This window comes from Cheilinus undulatus, linkage group 1 (assembly GCF_018320785.1).
Source record: "Cheilinus undulatus linkage group 1, ASM1832078v1, whole genome shotgun sequence".
Lineage (NCBI taxonomy): Eukaryota > Metazoa > Chordata > Actinopteri > Labriformes > Labridae > Cheilinus > Cheilinus undulatus.
The window spans coordinates 50,524,790-50,550,661 of record NC_054865.1 but is presented as its reverse complement, the minus strand read 5'-3'; the positions used below and the strand labels follow the sequence as shown (position 1 = coordinate 50,550,661).

General features: G+C 39.8%; 2 protein-coding genes across 2 annotated transcripts in view; one reads left to right on the top strand and one right to left on the bottom strand.

Moving 5' to 3' along the window:
- Nucleotides 1-18,359, top strand: part of wdr59 (WD repeat domain 59) — a 24,158-nt gene extending 5,799 nt beyond the window's left edge. Inside the window, exons 10-26 of the mRNA XM_041786136.1 lie at nt 198-354; nt 1,580-1,659; nt 1,739-1,865; nt 2,179-2,288; nt 2,483-2,647; nt 3,668-3,763; nt 4,228-4,332; nt 4,473-4,594; nt 5,452-5,605; nt 9,816-9,949; nt 10,318-10,399; nt 10,661-10,773; nt 11,445-11,595; nt 13,340-13,421; nt 13,543-13,663; nt 13,738-13,880; nt 14,442-18,359. Of these exons, the coding sequence (XP_041642070.1) occupies nt 198-354; nt 1,580-1,659; nt 1,739-1,865; nt 2,179-2,288; nt 2,483-2,647; nt 3,668-3,763; nt 4,228-4,332; nt 4,473-4,594; nt 5,452-5,605; nt 9,816-9,949; nt 10,318-10,399; nt 10,661-10,773; nt 11,445-11,595; nt 13,340-13,421; nt 13,543-13,663; nt 13,738-13,880; nt 14,442-14,677 (2,178 nt within the window). The 3' untranslated portion in view covers nt 14,678-18,359. The remainder of the gene's footprint in view (nt 1-197; nt 355-1,579; nt 1,660-1,738; nt 1,866-2,178; nt 2,289-2,482; nt 2,648-3,667; nt 3,764-4,227; nt 4,333-4,472; nt 4,595-5,451; nt 5,606-9,815; nt 9,950-10,317; nt 10,400-10,660; nt 10,774-11,444; nt 11,596-13,339; nt 13,422-13,542; nt 13,664-13,737; nt 13,881-14,441) is intronic.
- LOC121505309 (WD repeat-containing protein 88-like) lies at nt 4,197-25,872 on the bottom strand. Its single transcript, XM_041780527.1, has 13 exons — nt 25,756-25,872; nt 23,893-24,003; nt 23,590-23,678; nt 23,339-23,402; nt 22,723-22,861; nt 22,515-22,641; nt 21,316-21,500; nt 21,130-21,212; nt 20,536-20,604; nt 20,080-20,115; nt 19,004-19,102; nt 18,494-18,662; nt 4,197-4,325 (listed from the first exon to the last, which is right to left on the bottom strand). Exons 1-12 carry the CDS (start codon nt 25,870-25,872, stop codon nt 18,537-18,539), a joined length of 1,245 nt encoding a protein of 414 aa, XP_041636461.1. The 3' UTR covers nt 4,197-4,325; nt 18,494-18,536.

Here is a 25,872-nt window from a genome sequence, read left to right as displayed (position 1 = left end):
ATTATTGATAAAAAAAAAAAAAAAACATGAGCTGCTCTCATCCATCTTGGATCGTAGAAATATTCTATGGCATTGTCATATGCTACCTGTTGCTTTTTCATTTCGGCTTTACTGTTACTGCACCAGATTTGTAGTCCCTGAAATTTGGTAAAGAAAAAAAAAATCCTGTTTCCTTGTTTTATTTTTGTCTGTGCTAGCCGTTCTCCAACGGTTTGGTCACAGTGATGGTTCCTCAGCTGAGAAGAGAGAACAGTCTCTTACTCTGGAGCACACTTGACCTCAACAATCCTGTCCACGCCTTCGTCGGACATGATGACGTGGTGCTGGAGTTCCAGTGGAGGCCGCAGAAAGAAGGTGACATGTCAAATGTTGACTTTAACTTTATTGCTTCAAACAGCTTTAATTATTCAAAAGACCAAAAAAATCCTCTGAGGCAGAGAGGGATTTATTTTCTAACAGGTTGAGGCTTATCATTTTTCTTTGGTTCCAGTATTTATGCTAAACTGCGCTAAATGTCCTGGACCAAGTGCCACCTCATTCCAAAAAAGTTGGGGCATTGTGTAAAATGCAAATAAAAACGGAATGCAATCATTTGTATATCTCATAAATGTATATTTTACTCACAATAGAACATAAACAACATATCAGATGTAGAAACTGAGACATTTTAACTTTTCATGAAAAATATTAACTCATTTTGAATTTGATGGCAGCTACACATCTCAGAAATGTAGGGACAGGGTCATGTTTACATTAGTGTGTCATTCCCTCTTCTTTTAACAAAAGTCTGGTAACATCTGTGAAGTGAGGAGAACAGTTGCTGGAGTTTTGGGATAAGAATATTATCCCTTTTTTGTCTGATGTAGGGTTCTAGCTGCTCTGTCCTAGGTCTCCTTAGCTAGATTTTTCTTTTTATGATGCTCCAAATGTTTTCCATGGTGAAAGGCCTAGACTGCTGGCAGGCCAGTTCAGCTACTGGACTGTGAAGCCATGCTGTTGTGACTAATGCAGTATGTGGTTAAGCATTGTCTTGATGAAATATGAAAGGCCCTCCCTTGAAGAGATTTTGTCTGTATGGGTGGATATCTTGCTCTGAAACCTTCATCTACGTTTCATTGTGTTTTTATTTACATTTTACACAGTGCCCCAGCTGTTTTGGAAACAGGGCTGTTTTCTTTATCATAAGAAAACTAAGAACATGAGTTATTTTTTTAATCATTATCAGCAACAATTTGAGTTTATGTTTGGAGGTCTATTAATTTTTCTTGTCTGGATTACTTTTTTCTAAAAAAAAAAAATAATAATAATAATGATAAAGTAAGAATTTGGAGATGAGTGTCAAATTTTTATGTTTAGTGTGAAAAATATTTCAATGCAGTATAATCTGTTTTTCAAATTTTAAACATAAATTTCAATCAAAACAACGACAAAAGATCATGTGGAGGTCCAGTGGAATCGATAGCAGAGAATAATAACATAAAACTCATAACTCATAAGCTCATAAAACATACTGATATATCAGAAAACTGCCCGGTCTCTGGTTGTTTCAGTGTTTTGATGTCATTTGTGTCCCTAACAGGCTCGAAAGATTACCAGCTGGTCACCTGGTCCAGAGACCAGACCCTGAGGATCTGGAGGGTAGATCCTCAGCTGCAGAAGGTCAGTTTGCATCCTTTTAAACATCACTGCTGTCCCACTGTCTCAGTTTCAGCCTAATGTCTGTGTTTTTGTTTTGTAGCTGTGCGTCAGCGACGTGGAGGATCTGATGGAGGGCATGTCTCTTACCGTGGAGACGGAGAAAACGCTGTCATCTCAGGAGCCCGAGAGTCAGCACGGTGTTGGTCTTCATGCTGAAAGCCTGCAAGGTTAAAAAAATGTCCCTCAGTACTTTAACATTCACAGTAAAGTTGAGATATGCTTATAGCTTGATAAATCCATGGGATCTTTACCTGGACTGCTTCTTGTTCTAGTATACAGGAGCTGGGTTTATTACTGGAACTTAAAAGAAGTCATGAAGTGAAGTTGTCAACACGAAATATTGGACAATCACAACAGAAAAATTAGACTTAAGTTGTCATAAATACCACAAAAGGCAGCAACGTGACTTCTTCAGGAGCTGGACTCTCTCTCCATCATGTTTGAGATACATTCTTTGTTTTTTGTGCTGCCATCTTTCAGATCAGGACTCTGGAGGCCGCCAGGATTCGGTGGGGAGTTCAGGTCTTCCTCAGACTCTGCAGCAGGAGTTCTCTTTGGTCAACCTGCAGATCAGAAACGTCAATGTGGAGGTCAGACGCTCTCTGCTACTTTAATGTCTGCATCACTTTGTTTACATATAGTTCATTGTTTGTATCATGATTTCTGTATCTACCGTGGAACATTTTTGTTGTGTAGAAGATAAAACCTTTACTTTAACTCATCTGATTATATTTTTCTCCCTAACAGAAGACAAGAATGACAAAAACAGTTTCTTTCTGTGTAGATGGATGCAGTGAACCGCAGTTGTGTGGTGTCCGCCCACTTCGGGACCCATCAGGTCCATCTGGTAGTGAAGTTTCCTGCTCAGTATCCCAACAATGCCGCGCCCACTTTTCAGTTTGTCTCACCGACAACCATTCCATCTGCCATGAAGATCAAGATCCAGAAGGTACAGACGCTCCAAAGCAGCATTGTTCAATGTATCTTATTACCTCTTATTTGAATCAAGGTCAGACTTACCACTTCAGCAGGTTTCATCAGGCCAAGATGTTTTGGGAAAGGGAGAAAAACTCTGGAAAAAGTCTTTATTTGTATTATTTTTTTTTTTGAAATACTTATGATACACATTTTCACCCTTCTATTATAATCTATGTGTAATTATAGCAAAGGAAGAGCTGAATATGATGCAAAAAATTAGTTAAATGGGGCACATGAACGTGCTGCAGAGCGCACACTGTGCACCAAGCAGATGCTTTATTTCCTCAGCTCAGCAAACACAATGTTCATAAGAGAAGCTGATTTTTCTAGAAAGAAGACTACAGGATTTTGCAAGAAAAAAATTAAGAAAATTTTTTGTCTTATTTGATTGCCAAGATAAGAACCACCTGCACACTCTCACCCTGTGTAATGGACTGTCACACACATAGATAACATGTATGCCAGGTTTAATCTCCAGACTGATGTAACTCCTGATAATTATACAATTATGATTCCAAATTAACATCAACTGAATTTATGAACATACAACTTAATTTTATGTCATCAAGTAGTGAAAATTCGGTCTTGAGTGCTTACATTTGAGCAGGATTATAAATACTGAGGTATTTTTACCTCCAGTTCTCATCAATAGTAAAAATTGCTTGTCATGGTAAAGGTGTTTTTATAACCTAAAACATGAAAGGTCTGCTTAATAGATCAAGAAGCAGCACTAAAAGGTGCCCGAAACTACACACAGAGATGGCTCAGTACAGGGATGTCGGGGGGATTCAAATAGAATTGACATGCGGGTTTGGTTCAGGGGTGGTGCAGGTGACCATGTACAATACTTTAGTCCTCATCGCACTGGCCGTGGGAATGATTCCTGGTCTCTGCACTGTTTACCCATGAGGTCAGGACCTAGGCATTGAGAATTGCATAATGAATTATTATGGGTATATATATCATGATTTCTTTTCCTCTCTATTCTCAGATTCTGACTGACACGTCTCTACAGAAGGTGAAGAGGAACCAGAACTGTCTGGAGCCGTGTGTCCGACAGCTGGTGTCCTGTCTGGAGTCCGACATGGTGGGTTATTCCTTTCCACAGCTGCCGCTTTCTCTCTTTTTCACCCAGCTTGAGTGATGAAACAATCTCTCTTTGACATACAGTGCTGTGAAAAAGTATTGTCCCCCTTCCTGATTTCTTACTTTGCAAATTTGCCACACAAAAATGTAGACTTGTCAAATCTAGACAGAGATAACCTGGCAAAATACAAAATGCAATTTTTAAATGATTATTTTTTTCACCCTGAGCTTGGCAACCACCTTGGCAATATGTGCTTTGAACGAAAGCTAAAAAAAAAAACTGGTCCCAGTCTACTGATGAGTGTATAGTCAACCATGATGATATGGCATGGCTTAAAGAGAGCCAGCTTTAGTAACACAGAAAACCCTGACGTTAGGCTCAACAGACTCTAACCTCTTATTTTCCTTATGGTTCACCCTCCAGTTTAGTCCTACAGGTCTTTGTTTGCATGTTTTCTCCCTCAGACACAGGAGGATGGCCCCGCCTCCGGCCCCTTTGTCCTGTCGAACCCCGTCACTCCAACCCTGCAGGCGTTTCCTCGAGTCACCAACACGTACGGCTCCTATCAGGTAATGAAACATGTATATTCTGTCACACTCGGAAACGATTTACAGCAAATAAAGACTTGTGAACACATGACAGAAGTCTAACCACACATCACCATATGATAAATGGAAGAGGAAGTTTCAACTCTGTCTTCTTTTTCCAGGACGCCAACATCCCGTTCCCTCGGACCTCTGGAGCTCGTTTCTGTGGCACTGGCTGCCTTGTTTACTTCACCCGACCAATCACGATGCACCGCTCCGTCCCACCAACTGAACCCACTCCCAGGTAAAAACACTCACAGGTGTTCTCTTTTAATCATATCAATTCTATTTAGTATCCATGAGATGTTCAATTTCTGGGCAATGAATCAGCTTCAGAAGGGTCAATAGATTCTTAGCTGGTTTGTACCACAAGTTACAGTGCTTGTCAAATGTATTCACTCCCTTGGATGCTTTACCCTTTTATTGATTCAGGTCAATATAATTTTTTTTTTTTTTTTTTTTTTACAAAAAACAAACAAAAAACTCTTTAATGTCAAAGTGAAAATAGATTTCTACAAAGTAATGTCAGTTAAACACAAATACATAGCTAATCTAAATTAAGCGACTGCATAAATATTCACCTCCTTTAAGTCAGTATTTAATAGGTGTATCTATGGCTGCAATCACAGCACTGAGTCTGTGTGGGAAGGTCTCAATCAGGCTTACACATCTGGACACTGCAAATTTACTCCATTCTTCTTAGCAAAACTACTCAAGCTCTGTTAGGTTGTGGAGGGACATTCTGGTCATTGTCTTGCTGGAAAACAAATCCTCTCCCAAGATATAATTCTCTGCAGGCTGAATAAGATTATCCTCCAGAATTGTCCTATATTTTGCTGCATTCATTTTCCCCTCTACGTTTACAAGCCATCCAGGGCCAACTACTAAGAAGCATCCCCACAGCATGATGCTGCCACCACCATGCTTCACAGTGGGGATTCAAGGGTGTGAATACTTTTTATAGGCACAGTATGCATGATGTTTTTTACAAGCCTGAATGACTTTCCTAAGTTTCTGAATGTTTTATTTTAGTCAGAGCTATGTTTGTGAAAAAGCTCAGCTAAACCAAACCTGAGCCTATATTTTTGAGTGTGTGTTCAGGTCCTTGTCAGCTCTATCAGCCTATCATAGTGGAGTCCTGACCCCGATGAAGATGCGCTCAGAGTCTCAGAGCACTCTGCGCTTGTACAGCGGCAGTCCAACTCGCTCTGACAAAGACACCGTCTCCATCTCCTCCTTCTACTATAAAGAACGGGTGAGACACTCACAGACACACATGCTTAGTTACTTTGGCTCTGTTTATAATATTGAGGATTTTTTCGTTATCCCTGCAAGACAGTTTAATTTACAGACAGCAGAACCACGCAAACATCTCGTAAACTATAGAAGGAAAATTGAAGAAATAAGGCTGAAGAACACACCAATGGGCTCTATGCACGGCAGGGGGTGGCGTATTTCCGGTGGAAAACAAGACCGGTTCTCAACTTCGCCTAACAACACGTGCTAGGCCAAAACGGAATCTAAACCCTCCTATACTGCCTTAATATGTCTGTTTTGTTGTTTTTTTTGCTTTGATTGTTGTTTGTGTTTACTCTACCATCTTGGCTTTGCATCCAAACATGCTAAAATGATGTTTCAAAAACAGGTTAAAAGCACTTCTGGACATCGTTGCTGCATGCTGCAATGTACATCTTCAGCTAAATTTAACTTGTCATTGACAGTCAGCTCAGGTAACTCATGCAAACAGCGAGTAAACCGCAACGATTTTTGCCATCATACCCCATTCTCTTCTCCCGACTGGAAGTGTAAGAGCGGTCTAATGCCAAATGCGGAAGCAGTTCATGCATAGAGCCCATCGTTCAAAAGGGTAATGGCACTAAAAATAAATATGAACTATTAAATGTCACTTTGATCTGTTTAACAGACTAATGGTTGTTGAAACAAAGGTTTTTTGTGTTGTCCTGCATGTTGGCAGGAGCAGGAACTCCTCAAAAGGCAGGTGATTCTCCCACACAGTCAGTACGTATACATGCAGTTATTCTGTGGACTGATTTGGAAGGTGGTGTCCCGTTACATCTGGAGTTAAATACTACAGCATTTTAGAAAAAGAACATCATACCAACAGTCAGACATGGTGGTGGTAGTGTCATGGTCTGGGGCTGCTTTGCTGCTTCAGGGCCTGGAACACTTGCCATAATTGATGAAAATATGAATTCTAATCTCTACCAGAAAATCCTGAAGCAGGATATCTAGCCACCCGTACCTGACCTCAAGCTCAAGAGGACTTGGGTTAAGCAGCAGGACAATGATCCAAAACACACCAGCAAGTTCACCTCTGACTGGCTTAAAAACAAAATGAAGGTTTTGGAGTGGCCTAGTCAAAGTCCGGACTGAAACGATTGAGATATTGTGGTATCATCTTAAACAGGCTGTTCATGCTGGAAAACCCTCACTTGTGGCTAAATTAAAACAATGCTGCAAAGAAGAGTGGGCTAAAATTCCTCCACAGCGATGTGAAAGACTGATTGCCAATTATCAGAAACTAAGTGCGTAGTTGTTGCTGCTGCAATTACTTTTCCACATAGGATCAGGTATGTTTGAATGGCTTTTATTTGATGAAATCCTCATTTTAAAACTAAATTTAGCATTTACTTAGGTTTTCTTTGTCTGATAATATTTATTTGATGATCTTAAACATTTAAGTGTGACAAATTAAAAAAAAAAAGCATCAGGAAGGGGGCAAATACTTTTCACAACACTGTACAACTGATAAGCTGCTTGCTAACTTGAAAGAGGGCACTTCCTTACTGACCATAGTCAAATGCTTCCATAGATAAATGGATTCTCCCTCACTGCTTGTATACGGGACAAGGATAGAGGTCTAGTTAATTCTTCCAGTTGGGCTATAGACTTTACTGTGCATGTAAACGTACTGACTGCTGCCGCCTGTCACCATTACCAGCACCTCTTTAACACAACATTTGTAGGTCTGTATTAATTTGTTAATAATTAGTCCATTTTAACATCTCTATGAATGTTCATACAAACCAGAGCGGTTGAGATAGCACTGGCCTTGTACCAATTTTGAAAATCGTCTCTAGTGACAATTTAGCCGATTTCTACACCAATGTTTTTTTTTTATAATCAGCTCCTTCTCAGTTAATATCTTTAAAAGTCGTCTTGTTGGTTGACAAGTGTCCATACAGAAAAAAACAGCCCTCACATCCATCATGGAGCTCCAACACCCTCACTTCATCAGATAGGGGAAAGAATAGCCTGTGGGTACTTCAGGGGGATTGGGAATGAGGAGTGCCAAAGGCTCTTTAAGAATTAGCCAATGAGGTTTTAGCATCCATGGATCTCACTCGTGTTCTTTTTTCCAAAGAATTCCCCTCTCTCTTCTCAGTGACTGTCTCCCTTATGGGCTTCTGTTTGTTTTGTTTTCCGTGTTTTTCTTACTTTGTTTTTCTCTGGCCAATCACCTGCCCCCATGCTGCTGTGGGCCACGCCTCCTCCTTATTCTTCTCCAATCAGAAGCTCCCAATCTCTGCCTCCCGTCGCTGGTCTGTCCAAACCCTTCATGATTGGCCGGTATTGAGCTCTGTCCTTCATCAAACCATCCATCCCTCCGTTCTTCCGTCTCTCCGTTCCTCTGATTTTAACCTTTTACTTTCCTTGCACGTTACTTCTCATGTTCTTACCACTGTTCCACCTACAAGGTGAAATAACATCGTGTGAGCTGTCTGTTTGCTCTTTAACAGAGTAAAAAGCTTTGAATGTTCACTAACAATTAACAGCAGCAACAACAGGAGCATTTCAGTGATTGCCAGGACTCATGTTTGGGATTTATCATTAATTTGAACTATTTTGAGGTAATTTGGCTTCTCAGGCTACATTTGAGTTAGGTTAATCTTAACACTAACTGTGTGTTCACATCGTGAGACACAATGTCATGGTGGAGGTTTCCAGGCCATTTTAACAACTAAGAGACCCCGAGCAGACCCAGGAGTGGCTGGGGTGCTGCATATGTCACCATGTTTTGTGTGAAGCAGGACGATGTTTACTAAGGAGTGAGAGGTCCGATATAACCCACTCAACAACCTGCAAACCTGACCCAGTACTTTCTAGGCACAAATTGATGAATAGGTTTTGATTACGGGTTTTCAAATGATCAGTTTCTAAATGTTCAATAGTTGCTGAATTTGTGAATTAATCACAATAAGTGATATTTTTATAGTATGTTTAAAATCAATTGTTTTTCTTTTTAAACGCACATTTAAGTCCATATTAACAATTTGAATGAATTGTTTCCAGTGTGTTAAGTGAATCAAACACAGTAAAAGACATGATGTTGAATTTTGATGTTGACCTGTAAAGCCCGATACTGCAAATAATAGCCAGAAAATTCTCATTTTTTGGAATTGAAATGTTTATTTAACCTTCTAATGAAATCCGAATAAAGTGCCATAAAATTTCACACAATTTCTTTTGTATCATAATTGATGCATAAGGCATTTCTGGCAATTGAAAATCCACTGGAGGGCACTTTTATCATTTTTGTGATTGTATACAAAAGGTTTTAAAGAAAATTATTGACCATGTTGATTGGGCACAGGTCTCACAAAATCATGTATCAAATATAATACAGTTGACTTTAAAGGGTTAAATGGATTATTGAAATGCATGCTGCACTGCTGCTCCACTGTGGTCTGAAATGGACACAAGTCATGGTGACCTACAGCCGTTTCAGACTGGGTTTACAGCGGCAGAGTAATGGCTGGATCAAGACTTTATTTTTATTTTGGTGTGCATGACTCTAAGTCGAGGCTTTCAGAACTGCTTCATCAATCTTATCACATTCAAGATGTTAGACTGTGCAACTAAATCACATCAAAGGCTGCAAATGTTTCTGTTTTAAGTTCATGAAAGGTTAACAAAAAAAGGAAAATATTAAGTAATTTTGAAAGTAGTACCATAAATACATAAGGTTTTGTATTTTTATATGCCTTGTAATATGTCTGTTTTGAGTTCAGAAAAACAGACACATTGTTTTTATCCAGCCTTGCAAAACCCTCAGTTTTATCGCTTTGACCCCCCCCCCACAGGCCCCCATGTGGGAATGGGACCCTACTACCCGCCCAGACGGCACCCTAGGCTATGCTTATTCGCCACATGCACCTCTTACTCTGCCCTGAAGATGTGGGCTGTGTTTTCTTTTTAATATTTCAATTAGTGTATTAACACCATAAAAACCCCTAAAAATTACAGATATGTAAATCTCTTCCTCATTAAGGCCCAGTAACAGCATTTTTATCTCTCTGGCCTCGTCCACCATGAGTCAGTGTCTCGCATTGTGAACGGTCTCTAGCGATAATTCGTCATGCAGACCACTTTTAATCAAGTGGTTCTTTTTGTCTTCTCTGGGTCTGCTGTCTCCCTCCTCCTGTTGTCTGTCTGTCTATCAGAAATCACGGCGCTTTAAGACGAAGCGAGAGGGAACAGACTACTCCAACCGCCCCATCAAACTTGCCGGGAAGGTCATCATCCAGGAGATCTCCTGTCTGCTGCCTGTTCACAAGGCTCTGGGGGAAAGCTACATGTAAGAAGCCAAAAGCTATATGAAAAGTTCACCTTTGGTATGGAGAAATAAGAACATGTGATTTTTTTGTTTTCTGACCAAAGGATCAGATTTTTTTAGACCAAAGGGTTTATTGATAGCTACAAATATTTCCCTCCATTTATTATGTTACTGAACACCCGGAAGGCCCACATTAGGCACAAAGGGTTACTGAAACAAATCAGTTGACATTTCTTGGTCTGAAGTATAAAAAGAAGGATGCAGTAAAATAAGTTAGAAGTACCATATGGAAATACAATTTTGTTTGCTAGTGGTTCCCCCATAGCGGAATGCACACTCGTTTGATATTTAAATGTATTCATCTAACAGTAATTTTCTCTTTTGCTCAGTCTGAACATGAACGACATCCAGGAAACGTGTCAGAAGAATGCAGCAGCTGCTCTTTCAGTTGGACGCAGAGATGTAGCAAAGGTAAAAAAAAAGAAAAAAAAAAAAAAAAAAAAAAGTTCCTGCGTAAATCCTTTGAAATCCTTTGTCATCGGATGTAATTATTTCCCCAATGAAACTGTCATTTAAGTTGCCTGCAGTCAAATGATTGCAGCTCAAATAGCCGAGCTATAAGGAGTCAAATTGATGACACGGTGGCTGAGTAAAATAGTTTCATTTTTTGAATGCCGAGACTGAAGCTTCTTTGAAGAAGCCAGTCTGTCATATCTGTGTTTGATTTTGCAGGTTTGGGCTCTAGCATCTGCAGCAACCGATCAGGACCTAAGTCCAGACTCAGACCCGGATACTGAGACGCCCTGGGCCAGACATCCATTTGGACGGCAATTACTAGAGACCCTGTGAGTTTATTTTTCAGTCATCGTTTTGGGGCTTTTATGCCTGTATGTGAAGGATAGGACATTGGATAAAGTCAGAAACTGAAGAGAGGGTGTTGAACAACTTGTAGGAAATAAGCATATTGTATCACAAAGTACTGCATCTTTCTTTTATTCCAAATGAATACAGTAAATTCTAATAGTCCCAAATATGGCCAATTTGCATTTTTATCTTGCAATCAGAATGAAATTATTTTGGAATTAAAGTCCATTTCATGTTAGGTCTGCATGTCTTTAGAAAACATAAGGTGGCCATTCATCTTTTTGAATATATTGATTACATGAAGTGTCCAAAAAAATTTGAGAATTTCATTGCAATTAGCTGTAGCTGCAGCTATTTGCAGAGTGCAGTATATCCTGTGAATAAAATATAAATCAAATATTTTTAAAGTTGCAGCTAACTCCTAGGTTTAGTTCCATGTGGCAGCATGAATATGATATGACAGTGAGTAAAATGATCACATGCTGAATGAGAAAGCATTGCTTGTTTGCATTAGATTATTTTTCTTATTAACTACAATCAGTTCAGTCCTTTGTTTAATGTTATTTTACAGCCCCATTGGAAATGTACTAAGATAAAAAGATGATATGGAGTGTTGATTCTGAAAGCTGTGTTTGTGTGCTATAATGTCCAGTTTGGATCACTACAGTCAGATGAGCGACGTTCAGACTCTGGCGATGCTGTGCAGCGTGTTCAGAGCGCAGGCTGCTCCTGCTGACTGTTACTCTCTGTATGGACACCACCCATCACGATCCTCCATGTTCCCCCCGCACCACTCACGATATGTAAGTCCCATTTCACCGAGTATTATTACAACAAAAATCATTTAAATAAACGGACTCTGTTTTATGGACATTCTGTTGACTTAATGATCAACTAACTTTTAGAAAACATAGAATTTAAAGTTATTTTAACTTTCAGCGCTGGTTATCTGAAATGTTTGCTTGTTGTCTGATTTAAAGAAATGTAGATGACTTTAGGTGTGTTTTGACAATGATTTTAATTTCCGATAGCTGAGGCAGCATACAGAGCCAGTCCTGGATGCCTTCTTTCTTCTGGATGTTTGGTAGTGTAGACGATTGGTTCCCAACCTTTTTCTCCTTTGAGCTCCCACACTGTTATCTAAGAAAAGCTGAACCCCTCAAAGACCTATACATTATGTATTTTTGGAAATTTGGGTCTCAGGGAGAGAGCAAACTTATCATTTTGGTCTCAAGCTGAAAAAGCTAAGAAATCCCTGATCTAAAGGGGAAACAGTGAAATATTTGGGGGGTGTGAGATGCTGGATTAATGGATAGGATTTAGTTTATAACAACAAGGCCGGAAGGACATAAATAAACTACATTAAGCTTGAGAGCTACTGAAATGATGCATGGGCTGTTATTGGCATAGAGTAGGAGTCTCAATCTGCGAAATGTATTGTTAATGCAAAGTGTAAGTGTAATATTAGAAAACAATAACTTTGTATCTGATTACCTACCAAAGATGTTAACCAGAGGTGGAGCCAGAATTGTTTGATATCCAGGGCTTAAACCAAACTTAGGAGGGTCCAGTGGTAATTTTTGCTTATCAGGCAGTTAAATGCACTATTTTTAAGCAATTCTAATTCAAATTTAGATTTATGTCAACAAATCTATACATCACTTGGGTAAGAATGATGCTGTCCCCTCTTTAAAAAAAACATTCTTTACAGCCAACATCATTTATTTTAAATTCTACAGTTCTTAAAGTGTGCCCATCATTCTAAAACTATAATAGACTGTATTGAAGATCAATAATTTAAACTTTTGCCCAAAAACATGCAGAACTGTCTGACGTTTCTTTTTTTCTTAATTTACACAACATGGATAGGGTAGGGATTTGGTGTAAAGGTGTACAATTGGCACTATTCATTTAAAAAAGAGCATAGAAAGCGAAATGTGAAGTGCTAGATTTAGATATATATTTTCAAAAATACAGAAAATCTTAATATCTAATACAATGTTAAAAGAATGACATTCCCATGTCCATTTGTACTCTATAAATGAATTTCCTGTGCCATTTATTGGAAAAATACTTACATAAACCTAAAAGATTTAGGGCTTTTGGGAAAACATTGGGGGCTTAAGCCCTGTAAGCCACCCCTTCGCTACGCCTATGATAATGCAATATGTAAACTGTCTTTGGTCCCATTTTGTCAATTTTACAAAAGAATGCAAAAGAAACAAACAAAAGCCAATTATTAAGACAAATTCTCATCCATAAGGATAAAGAAATATAATTATGGAGCTGTTTAAGGCCAAAATAATTATTTCACTGTTACACAAATATAGCAAACTTTTACAGTGTTGGTCCTATTCTACTTTTCTTGGCAGAATCACTAACTCAGTTTAAAAAACATTGTCAAAGTGTATTTTTTTAATCTTTCAGAGATTAATAAGCTGCTCTTATGTCCTTCCTTGCATATTTCATTATTCTAAATAAAACAATGATCTCTCTGTTAAGGCTCTTTTAGAAAGTAATGTATTAATTTCTGTATCATGGTCTCAGCCCAGTTACACATCCAGCTCTGTCACCTCTGGGTCCTGCTCCAGTACCTCCGACTCCATCACAACCACCACCTGGAACACAGGTATGACTCCACAGCACCATCTACAGGCCAGCTGCTGTACCATAATATCACTCTTTACCTCATATGGATTTAAACAGGATCCTGAGATCAGATGTTTCTTTAATAACTTGACCCTTTTTAGGTAGAGACTCTGAGCATGCAAACCCCTGGGGTGAGTCCTCCCCTGATGACTATCGCTATGGTAACCAGGGTTATACCGATCCACGGGAACGAGAGCGGGAGCAGCACGACATGAACAAGAGGTGCTGTGGTGGGATGGATGAAGTTGTTAGGTTGCTGTGACATGTTTCTTTAACACAGCACTCTTGTCCTGCAGGCTGCTGGACCCCGCCAACATGTTACAGTTTGATGACTTTAAGAAGTGTTACGGTGAAATCTTGTACCGATGGGGTCTGAGGGAGAAAAGAGCCGACGTTCTGAAGTTTGCTTCCTGTCCTCCTGAACCTCACAAAGGCATCGGTATGCTTTTTGTTTTAAAGAGATATTTCTGTATTTTTCAAGTTTGTTTGTATAAGGTACATGGTGATAGTAGTACCATGAGTCTCCAGTGATTTCAGTGAGCTTTGAAATGCTATCGAAAAAATTTTAAGTGTTTTACTTTTACCCAGACAGCTTCTGTGTTTGGTACTATTTTGCAATGTGAGCTTTGGTTACCCGCTACGTGCCCTCTCACTTCAGTGTGTACTTTGTCAGAAACATCTCAATTTTGACACGAGTGGCCATAACATACCCTTTACTGGGAATACTAGGGGATACTTTTCTGAGCTGGAGTACAAAGAGGAACTTCTATAGATGAATTAGAATGTTGATATCTTGAGTCGTTCTTGCAGACACCAAAAGCCTTTAACTATGTTGAAATAACCCAACTGGGTGAATGTTTGTCTAATATTAAGTAGCGCAGCAGCAGTTGCTTTGAAAGGAGGCTGTCTGATTGGTGGGTGAGTGGAGCAATCAGAGAGTCAATAGTTGTGTCATTTCAGTGTTGCTCTGCTAACCCTACTGTCTGTCGTCTTTCTGCAGAGTTCGGGGTGTTCTGCTGTCACTGCCGCAGTCAGGTTCGGGGCACTCAGTGTGCCGTTTGCAAGCGCCTCACTTTCCAGTGTGCCATCTGTCACGTGGCCGTACGTGGCTCCTCCAACTTCTGCCTGAGCTGCGGTCACGGAGGACACACCAGTCACATGATGGACTGGTTCAGGCGGCAGGATGAGTGTCCGGCTGGCTGTGGCTGCCACTGTTTGCTGCAGAGCACTTTCTGATGCATTCTGGATGCTCTGCTGATTAAAACCCACAAATATCCAGGGAAAGAAGGGGCCTGGCATGCACGATCCAAGGCACTGATTCAGCTAGTGATCACAGAGGATCAGCTGCACTGACAGATGGTGATGAAGTCCATCCTGAAGTCTCTGCCAGGACACGAAATAGGGCTTGGATTGATGGACGTCATGGTAACATGAGGCTTGCCTGGACTGAATTTATACAAAGACAATAGAAATACCAAAACCTGAAGGCTACACTGTCATGACATTCATGCTACCTCCAGAAGAACTTATCAGTCTTAGAGACTTTCTTCATTTCTCTTAAACACCATTCCCTGGGAGAAATGTAATTGTTTTGTAGCACTGAATGTCAAAGCTGCAATGTTTATACTTGTGTCCCTCAGCAGGTGGTAGTTTGATGGCCACAACACTGAACAATCAGTACGTCTGCATGCAGTTTATTTCTCACTAGTCCCAACAACATCAGCTTTCATTGCATAGCATCATGGGATAAAATTTTGAAGCTGTGAGGACCTGCAAGGATTGCTTTTATGGTTGTGTATGCTTCAGAGCAGATATGAAGGCTGTGTCAGCTCTTGAAGCAATTCAGTATGTAACAAAAATGGTGTAATCACAAAGTTTAACTAACACCTGTAGACAATGGGGTTGGAGATTGATTTACACGACAGTCAGACCCAAAATAATTCTAAGCAGTGCCCACAGCAAGAAGGTCCTCAGTATCTAGTCTGAAAGGGGCATATCCAGTGGTGTAGAGGAGCCTGCAAAAGTGGGCATACTCTAAAGATATTCCCTTTTTTGGTGACTCTGTTGTAGTTTGCTCCTGCATATTTTGTCCTTGCACATTAACCACCAATTTATGCTTCTTGACCTCCTCTGCCTCTGACTGGCTTAATATAATATTATTGCCCATCCAACAAAGGCAACAAGAAGTTAGAGGCAAGCAGGTCATGCCCTTTGCCACCCTGGGAAAATGAATGCAGTATATGACTGAATAATGATCATCAGAAGGGATTCAGAAATAGCTTTACTCTACAGATACTGGAAAATAAGTGGTCATACTTTGTATACCTGCATAGATCCTGGGCCTGCACTACACAAGTGTTAATATAGTCGACTAAGGCTATGACTAAAATGTTTGTTGAGTACCTTTTTTCATGAAAAAGACAATGCTAAGTATAAATAAATCGTTGGGAATAAAATCTCTGATAAAAAGTAGGGGAATAAAGCTAGGAGGATAAAAGAGGACTAAAATGTTAGTGCAGGACTTTTGACATTAAAAGTCAATGATTTCTCCACTGTGCGTACAAGGTATGTCAGTATGTTCATCAGTGTGTTCTAAATCAATTAAAGTATTGATAGTGTATCATTATAAGTGTTTTACATTCTTATTAATTTTACAATTTGGCTGGTTCAGTTAGTTCAAAGAAAATGAATGTCTGGATTAAACAAACAAAGCTAAATTCTCAGGAGTTTTATTGACTAAATTAGAATTTAAAATAGATTTAAAACTTCAGTCTACCACTGGGTGCATCACCTACTGTAGTGAAGACTGCTTGTCAGTAAGTCAATTCTCTGCATGTACACTAGGACAAAAATGGTGATTCAGGTAATATCCTAATGGAGCTCTTACCATAACTCAGTGATACTCCACCTGCTGTCTTTTTGAGGCTAACTAGGAAAAAATAATCCTCCCTAAAGCTTGAAAAATGGGAAGACATCATCAGAAATTGTTTATTGCAAGTCACATCAATGTTTTTTCCTCCAAATGAAGACTTTCACTTTAACTGGCAAGTTCAAATACCAACTTTTATTTGTTGTTTGTACATTAGTTTGTACATTATTTCTGTCAGGAAATCGTTTTGGCATTTGGAGGCCCTGGGAAAAAAACCATTATGAGGCCGTTCTCAATTTAGCTAACAGCAGTTGCTGAGTTTCTAAAATATTAGCATCTCTTTTAAGTTAATTAAGCCTGATAACTACTAGACATACTCAGATTTGAAATCTAAGTCCCCCAAATAGTCAACAGTACTTCATCAGCTCCTAGAAGAGCATCATAACTCAGCACATCCTAATATTTTAAAACATCTCGTCTAGGTCAGGAGGAACTTATAAAAATATAAATAGATGCTTACTATTGGAAATATATCCAGAATTCTGCCACAAATCAAACATACAGTAATCACAACTCATACTCTGGAGCTACCTCACTGTGATTTGTTATTAGGACATTTTGTGGCTTTTTGTACCTTGCTGTTGAGGATATGGGTCCTCTCTGGTGACTTTTGTGAATAATAAGAAGCTATTTTGATGCTATTTCTTCCTCCTTGGCACTGTATTTCCATTCAAAGTACATTTTAAACACTTAAATGTATTTTTAGATTTGTAGTATTCCCAATGGTTTTGTATTGTGGCTCGTGCAAAATCATTTTCCAACAATTTGGCTCTTGGGTTGAGAGTAAAGTCGAGTACCACTGCTTTACTATTCATGTACACGTACTGAGTAAGACACTTTCCTGTTATTTCACTGTTATAAAAGTCAGAAAGTGAGTTGTCTGTCATTAGTAAACTAAAGTGGAATAGTCGATGGATAGTTCAATGTTTCTTTATAATCACTGTGGCCTTACATGACTGAATGCTAGATACAGACTCTGTAAATTTAACTCTTAAGGTCCTGTGTGTACAGCAGCTGATTTTTGCTGGCAGTGTTTTCTAACTTGACACTATAACACTATAAACTGCTTTTCATTCTCAACATGTGAAATGTAATCAGGAAACAACATGCAGATTAGAACATATGCATCATAGAGTTAACTTGACACGCCAGATAGATTATTTTATACTGTATATCCATTGCATGGATTTATATACATGCATCTGGGAGACCTCTCATAGAATGCCTTTGGAAAGGGCGGGGCTGTCACATTCATAATGAGCCAATCAGAGCAACAAGACAAAATGAGGTAGAAGGCATGCACAGCTCAGATAGCAATCTGAGCTCGATAGGACGGTGCTGCCATAACTTATGAATTTCGAAACTGGTCGGTGGGTAAAACTAAAGCAGAGGCTAGCCAGGAGAAGTGCAAAACATCTTCTCTGCAAAGATAAGCTTCCAGTGTAGCTCTTTATCCTTGTTTTAATAAAGAAACATGGTCCAGTTCGGATAAAACTATACTAAATCTACATCTGAGCTAATTGCTACACCAGCGGTAGCTCTTGTGACTTACTTCCAGTATAACTAAACCACAGCCATAGCTGCAGCCTTGTTCTCCTCAAATGAAGATGATTGGTCCATTTTCAGCCCTGGTACAATTGTTTAAGACAGGAGCTTTGTAAGTTAATTCTCCTGATGGCAGACATGAAATTTGGACAATCCATCTGCTTTGCAAGGTAACTATAGAGTGCAGTGTCTATTGAAAAGACCCCTTCATTTGAAAAAAGAGTGGCAAGGATTAGCTGGATGAGTATAGCACTTATTCACTACCTAGCTTGGACAGATTCAGTGTGACCACACTATGAGAGTGCTGTGAGTACAGCAATAAAAAATGTCTGACATCGAGGGCGTTTAGGACACTGAGCACTGAAAATGGACTATATAGGTTATGTACAGAAAATGAGCACTGTGGAAAAAATGTCAGCTGTCAGCACAGGCACTAAATAAAGAATTAAAGAGTGAAGGGTTAAGATATACTTGATATAAGACATCACAATAAAAGTATGTCTGAATTCAAAGTCTTGCTTCCATTATCATATTGAATTCATAATCAAATGTCCACTGGTAAGATATCAAACCCCTACCAGCTGCTGATCTATGGCTGATGTCCATTTTCACCAATACAAGTCACTCGAGAGGCGGAGGCTGTGGCCGGTATCTGGAGGGTGATGTCAGTCGACAGAAGACACACTGAGTCAGCAGGTCTGAGGTCTGTAGTCTGGACACAGGAAACGGCTTTCCACACTCCTCACACTAAAAGAGAGATACAATCTGTCAGTGCTCAAATGTCAAACTAAGGAAAGTCTGACCTTTGGGCTGAATGAATCTGGAAGAAAGACATTGTGGTATCTTTCAGCATTATACCATCACCAGCTACTTCATTTGGTACACCTGTTTAACTGCTCATAAACAAAGATATCTAAAGCAATCATTAGAATGGGGAAGAAAGGTGATTTGAATGAATTTGTGACACAATATGAGTGGCAATATCTTGGCTTTAAACAGCACTGTGATTTTTAAACAGTATTTGTTACAGTTAAATGAAATTAGAAACTGGGGGAAATAAAATGAATGATGTTGGGATTGTTTCTCACCTTAAGGATATGGATTCCTGCTTCTTCAGTCGCCCTCTTCTCCACGACTTCTGGGATTTCCTCCATATTTTCAATGTTCCACAATCTGACTGTTTTATCCTGCAAAGAGCAAAAAAGAGGACAGAGGAGCAGAGTTTGGTGAGAACAAACATGTATAGCTGTGCAGAACTGTAGAACTGATATAGAAAACACAAGCTAACAGACAGGCATTAACTGGAACTACCACCTGGGGGTTAAATGTGTGTGAAGTTTCAGTTTGCATGATGGTGAAGAAGGGAGTTGGTGTTTTCTGTGGCACAAATGTCATAATTAAGGGCTGACCATGGGCCTACTGACCTTTGCCTTTGACCTCCAAAATCTAACCATTTCATCATTGAGTGAGAGTCAATATTTGTGCAAAGTTTGAAAAAAAAAGCTGTCAAAGTTTACGTGGGCTAGAAAAGAAAGGTTCACAAGAAAGGCCGGCACAAACGGACAACCTGTAATCATACTGCTATACAATAAAAACTGTCTGGGGCTGCTCATGGCCCATGGCGCCTCTTCCTAACAGACCCCTCCATGATGCAGGCAGCCACTCCTGTCTTCTGGACCAACCCACCAGGTCGTGGGCACCCAGTATGCGGTGAGCTGGATCAAGTCTTGAAAAGCACACCAGGTGCCGGCAGAAGCACAGCTGCCACTCCTGTAGCCAGCAGCTGGCCCATTCCAGCCCCACTCTCCTGAGCACGTCAGCGTTAGACACATGGTCTAACCAAGTGCACCCAATCAGTCAGCATCCAGGCCTTGATTAAAATATTCAGAACTCGAAGAAATGTGAATCAAGTCCAAATCCTTTTGTTTTGTCATTAACATCAGATATGTATTTATAAATAAGGTGTGCCTGGGGATGAGATGCAGAGGGCCTCAAAAATAAAGAAATAAATAGATTAAAACTCTGTGTAGGGTACCACCTTGCCAGGGGCAGTTCAGGGTCAGCATGAAAGGAACCAACATAGAAGTGGTTTAGATGTTTTTAAATTTACCAGTAACACATCAGTGCAGAATACATATGTCTTAGCATGACAGCAAAAAGTGACCTGCAGAGATGTTGTCAGTGGGTTGAGACTGTATACCTGGAAAAAAAAACACTGTATCAAAAAATATGTTGTGTAAAGAAGCCCATAGTTGACATACAGTGCATCCATACATTTTATTTCCAACCATTTTACTGAGTTTATAAGTAAATTTTGGTTGTTTTCTTGAGATCCCAGATCATGCATATTGTGCTCGCTGGATTAAAAAGCTGTTTTCCCATTATTGGTATCCAGAAAACAACCAAAATGTGCATGCTATCACAAGAAATATGTCCTGTCTCTATAGTCAGTTATGTTTGTTTTTTTTTTTTCGAATCTACAACTTTCCCCATTACATGTGAGTGGTTGAAAACTTTCAGAAATCGCGGTCTGGGTTTCTCATTTCAACATAGTGGTAGGTCGAGAGGATAGGCCACCTAAGAACCACTGACATAGAGGAGGAACAAAGATCATAGTTACCTTGGAGGCAGATGCCACCAGCTTCTTGTCAGGCCCGAATGAAACGTCCGTGACCCAGTCAGTGTGGCCCTGTGACAAGGCAACAAATGTAATATAAAAAAGGTACATTACGAATCATTTTTGCACTGAAATCTTTATATCAACTCAAAAAGTTAGTAAACCTATCATACAGTTCTTTAAGTTGAGAACTTTGAATATTAAGTCATTTAAAATATTTCCAACATTTTTCAAGCTGGAGATATCTATCATTTTTGTATTATGGAACAAATTTAGAAAAAAACATTGTGTAAAAATCTGTGGAGTCATTGATAAAAACCAGGCTTTTACTTTGAAAGTATTCCAGAAGTGTGTCTCTTAGATGGTTGTTCTCAGTTTCCTTCATGAGCTATTCTGAAGTTCTCGTTCATGACTTGAGAATGAACCTGTTCAGTTCAACCTACACCATAAATTTGAGTGTGTTCAAAATCCACTCACTGTGATAATCTGTTATTGTTTTAAGTGAGAGCCAATCAGAGGCAGAATTTACATACTGCATATTTAATTTCTGAATCATAACTGTAACAGTGAGCTGTACAGCCCAGAGGGTTTCTTCACCTTCAGGATGAGAGTCTGACAGAGGGTGGACATATCCCAGAATGCAACAGTCCTGTCATAGGAGCCAGACACGAGCAGGTGTGCTGTGGATACATGTGTCAAACAGTTATCTTTGGAGTTAATGAATGTAAAAGTTTTTTTACATACTAGAGTAAACCCTAGTCTCTCACTGGCTGTGTTACTCACCGTCAGCAGAGAAGCAACAGGAGCTCACACTGCCTTCGTGGCTGCTCTGCAGCAAAGTCCCACCGTGAGAACGAAACCCTCCAGACTGCAGGTCCCACAGCTTCAGATTTTTATCCCACGATGCCGTGCAAAGAAAGTGTCCATTGTTGGTGAAGCAGCAATCAGAGACAACGTTGTTGTGACTACTAAGAGAGACAAGAAGAAAGCATATAATCAACACAGAAACATGACTTCGGTCAGAAGGAGCTTCATGAAATAAGTTTCCATGGCTGAACAGCTGCATGCAACCCTCACATCACCAAGTGGATCAGTAGAGACGTGTTGTGTGGAGTGATGAATCACGCTTCTCTGTTTGGCAATCAGATGGGCAAGTCTGGGTTTGGCGGAAAACGTTACTACCCTGACTGCATTGTATATCAACCGTGGGGTTTGGTGGAGAAGGGATAATGGTATGGGGCTGTTTGAAAGGTCTAGACTAGGCCCACTGTCTCCAGTAAACACCAGTCTTAATGCTTTGGCATACCAAGATGTTTGAGACAATGCTATGCTTCCAAATTTGTGGCAACAGTTTGGGGAAGGCCCTTTTCTATTCCAACATGATTGTGCCCCAGTGTACAAAGCAAGGACTATAAAGACAAGGTTTAATGAGTTCAGTGTGGAGGTATTCAACTTGCCTGCACAGAGCCCTGACCTAAATCTCACTGAGCACCTTGGGATGAACTGGAGTGCAGATTGTGAGCCAGGTCTTCTAGTCCAACATCAGTGTCTAACCTCATAAATGCTCTACAGAATGAATGGGCACAAAGTCCCACAGAAATACTCTAAAATCTTGTAGAAAGCCTTCCAAGAAAAGTGAGGGCTGTTGTAGCTGCAAAAGGTGGGGCAACTTCATATTAAAGTACATGTATTTGAACACAATATCATTACAGCACATGTTGGTGTAATGTACAGGTTCAGGTTCAGGTTACTTTATTTGTACCCATAGGTAGATTTGTTTTGCAGTCAGCGAGATTGAAAACATCCATTTCAAAACGCAGATCACAGGACAGAAGCAACGAAAAAAACAAACATGTAGTGTGTAGGGGTAGGACACTGGTGATTTTGTTGGTTCCAGGGGTCCTCTGTTGAATTATATCTGACACACAACACCAGAAGAAGACAAAAAAAACAGGAAGTTGAAGAGAAATGAAAAGTCTCACCTATTGATGGAAACAGTGGTTTTCTGGGTCAGCAGGTCCCACAGTTTGATGCCCCGGTCTGCAGAGACTGTGGCCACTCGTTTCTGACTGTCAAACCGACACCGAGTGATAGTGGAACGGTGATGATCTGGAGAAGCAAGAGAGCACATCTTATAAACAGAGTTAACATTTTCCACAGGCAGCCGGTTGCATGGCAAAGGTGACGTACTGCTGACGTGGTGCAGTGTCTGTCCACTCTCAGAGTCGATGATGTAGATGCTGTTCTGTGGATCTGCTGCACAGACGAGCAGACGGCCATCAGATGAGGAGCTGCAGGAGGTCAGCAGGCCACCCAGCCTGCATTGCAACTGCAAAAACAGCCAGACCAAGGAAGAATGTTAATATAAAAGAGTCATATTACTATATGGTACAAATACTTCCACTTACTGTTCCTATGACATATGACATGCTTAAAGACATGCTGCCTCTACAACAGTGGCCATCAACTGGCTTCCCAGGGGCCACATCAGGCCCCCTACAGCTTCCTATCCAGCCTCCAGAGGATTATTAAATTCAGGAAATTTGAGGAAAGAAAAAACATCTGTGTGTTTGTTCTTTTTCTGAGCCTAAGTTTATCAAAGAGTCAAATTAATTAAATATCTATAAACGTTAGTAAATTAACAGGGATTTTTAACAGTTTTAAATCTGAAGGAGCCCAGTGACATGTGATTTTGTTAAATCTAATAACAGTAACCAAGGAGGGCAGGGCTTGAAAACTCAACTCCAGCAGAAATCGATTAAAAAAAAAGATGAAGAAAAAGTAAAGGAGAGATAAAAGATATTACCAGAGTCTGCCCTGTCTCCAGATCTGTGACCACCATATTTTTATCCCAGGAAACGGTCACTATCCTGCCAAAGAAAGCATTCTGCACATTACAGCTCTATTTAGACTAAATTACACAATAAACATGGGTGTGCTTAAAGGCTAAGGAACCTTTAGTTGGCTGGAACCCTATCACTCTGCAGCTGGCAGAAACTGATTCATGGACCATTCATCTTAATGGTAAAAACACTGTTTTTGTCAATCAAAACCCACCTGTTGCTGTTTGGTAACAAAGTGCATTCAGTGATGGTGCGACCATGAAGTTCATCAAACACTCTCAAAGGTCTGCAGCTCTCAACATCCTGCACAAAGGTCAAAGATATAGCATCACCATTTTAACTCAGTACCAAACACTTTGCAATCAGCATCTGCTAAACACATTCACAGTGAAAACAGAAAACTTCAGAGAAGTTAAAGTGTCCTTCATAAACACAGCAAGAATTGATAAAGATAGAGTTCTGACAAACAGATAAAGTCAGCAAAGAAGAAGGATGTATCCATGGGAAGTGTCTTTACCCAGAGGATGGCACTGCGGTCAGAGGAGCAGCTGAGGACGGAGCTGTTGTTGAAGCAGAGGCGAGCTGCCGTGACAGCATCACTGTGGCCTCGTAACACCTTAAATGGAACCTAGGGCGGTTTGGTAAAAACCATCACCATCAAGATTATTTTAGTTGATACTAAGATCACAATTAATAAACACAATTACTCCCTGTTTTTTAGAAAGTGCATCTATACCTGGATGTGTGTTGCCTTGAGGGGCAGTCACAGTCATGTAACAAACTCTGCAAGCTATGTTGCACTGTTCCATGTCTGACTTCTGAAAACTAGAGTTTTTCTCTTGAAATAGTTGGTCATTAAACACACAGACCCCGAAGACTGAGGTCATTATACTTATTTTATCTAGATGATCTGTTTCATAGGAGTCAAAATCATAATAAAATTTAAATTTGATTCATTGCCCAGCACAACTGTACCCTTACATGAAAATAATCAAAGGATTGAACAGAAATTAAGAAAAAACATTTGTGTGTGCTCTGTAACTAAATAAAAAAAAAATGCAATGATTGTCAAATCTCATAAACCCATATTTTTTCACAATAGAACATAAACAACATATCAGATGTTGAAACTGAGACATTTTACTGGTTCATGAAAGATAGCAGCCTTTTAATTTGATGTCTCTGCTCATCTTTACTCCTGAGAGACTCTGCCTCTCTAAACTGCTCCTTTTATACCCAGTCATGTTACAGACATGTTGCCAATTAACCTAATGTTACACATTGCTCCTCCAGCTGTTTTTTATGATTACCACTTTCTTTTCCAGTATTTTGTTGCCCTGTTCCTACTTTTGAGATACAGTATGCTGCTGCCATCAAATTCAAAATGAGCTAATATTTTCCATGAAATGGTAAATGTTACTGATTCTAACCCCCTAATGTGCCCAGACCCCTAAACAACCACAAAATGTGATACCAGGATTACCAGCATTCTTTCTTATATTTGCCAATATTTGATACAGCTCTGTTTACAGCCCTCTATATTTGACAAATCTGACAAAGTTCCAACTACCATGCCTCATAGGTAGACAACATTTGACTAGGTGCCCTCTTAAGTGCCCTCTAAGTGAACGATATCTAAAACTGCCTCCTTTACAGCCTTCTAAGTCAACAAATTTGACAAAGTTCCCTGTGCCCTCTTAGGTAGACAATATTTGATTACAGCTCTCGAACTAGTAGGACAAAATTTGACAAAGTGCCTTCTAGGATGCCCCTCTAAGTGGAAAATAGATAATAAATTGCCCTTTATGGTGCTCTTTGGGGTTTCTTTCTAGTTGCCAAGTCCCTCAGTCCCCTCTCAGTGAATCAAACTAAGATAGCACAAGCCTAACAACAATAGAGAAAAGTCAGTTAAGTGCCATCAGCTGCTTGATGTTAAGTCTGTTTTCAATGGTATCCTCTCTTCTGTGTCTTAGTGAAATAAATGGTTAATGGTCTGTTTCTACAGAGGTATCGTAGGTATAATCAGAATTTTAAAAACCCCTCTAAAACCTGAGTTTCCTACTACTGAACATTAAATACAACTTTAACAACTTGTGCCCAACTGGTGCCCTTTTAATATTTTAGCCCCTGCCCAACAAACATCCTGAGCCCGCCACTGTCATAAATGCCTAAATATTATACAAAATACATTTTACTGGTTGAAATGGGCTCTTGTTTAATACAGAGCAAGTGTGATGTAAAAACTTTTCCACAAATTAACTTCAATGATTTTCTAAGAGAGCTGCTCGATTTCCGTGCGCGCCCCCTGCCTAGCTAACTTTAGCTGCCCAGCTAAGCTAACACCAACAGTTGAGCTTTCTACTCCTACTTTGTTTTTTACCTGGGACTGGAGGCTCCACTCTCCTTCCCTCGCTGCTCCTTCGGTCTCCTCCTCCTTCTCATTTTTTCCTTCTGGAGGCTCCTCGACAGCTAAAGGGTTGATTTTCTTTGTCGTCAT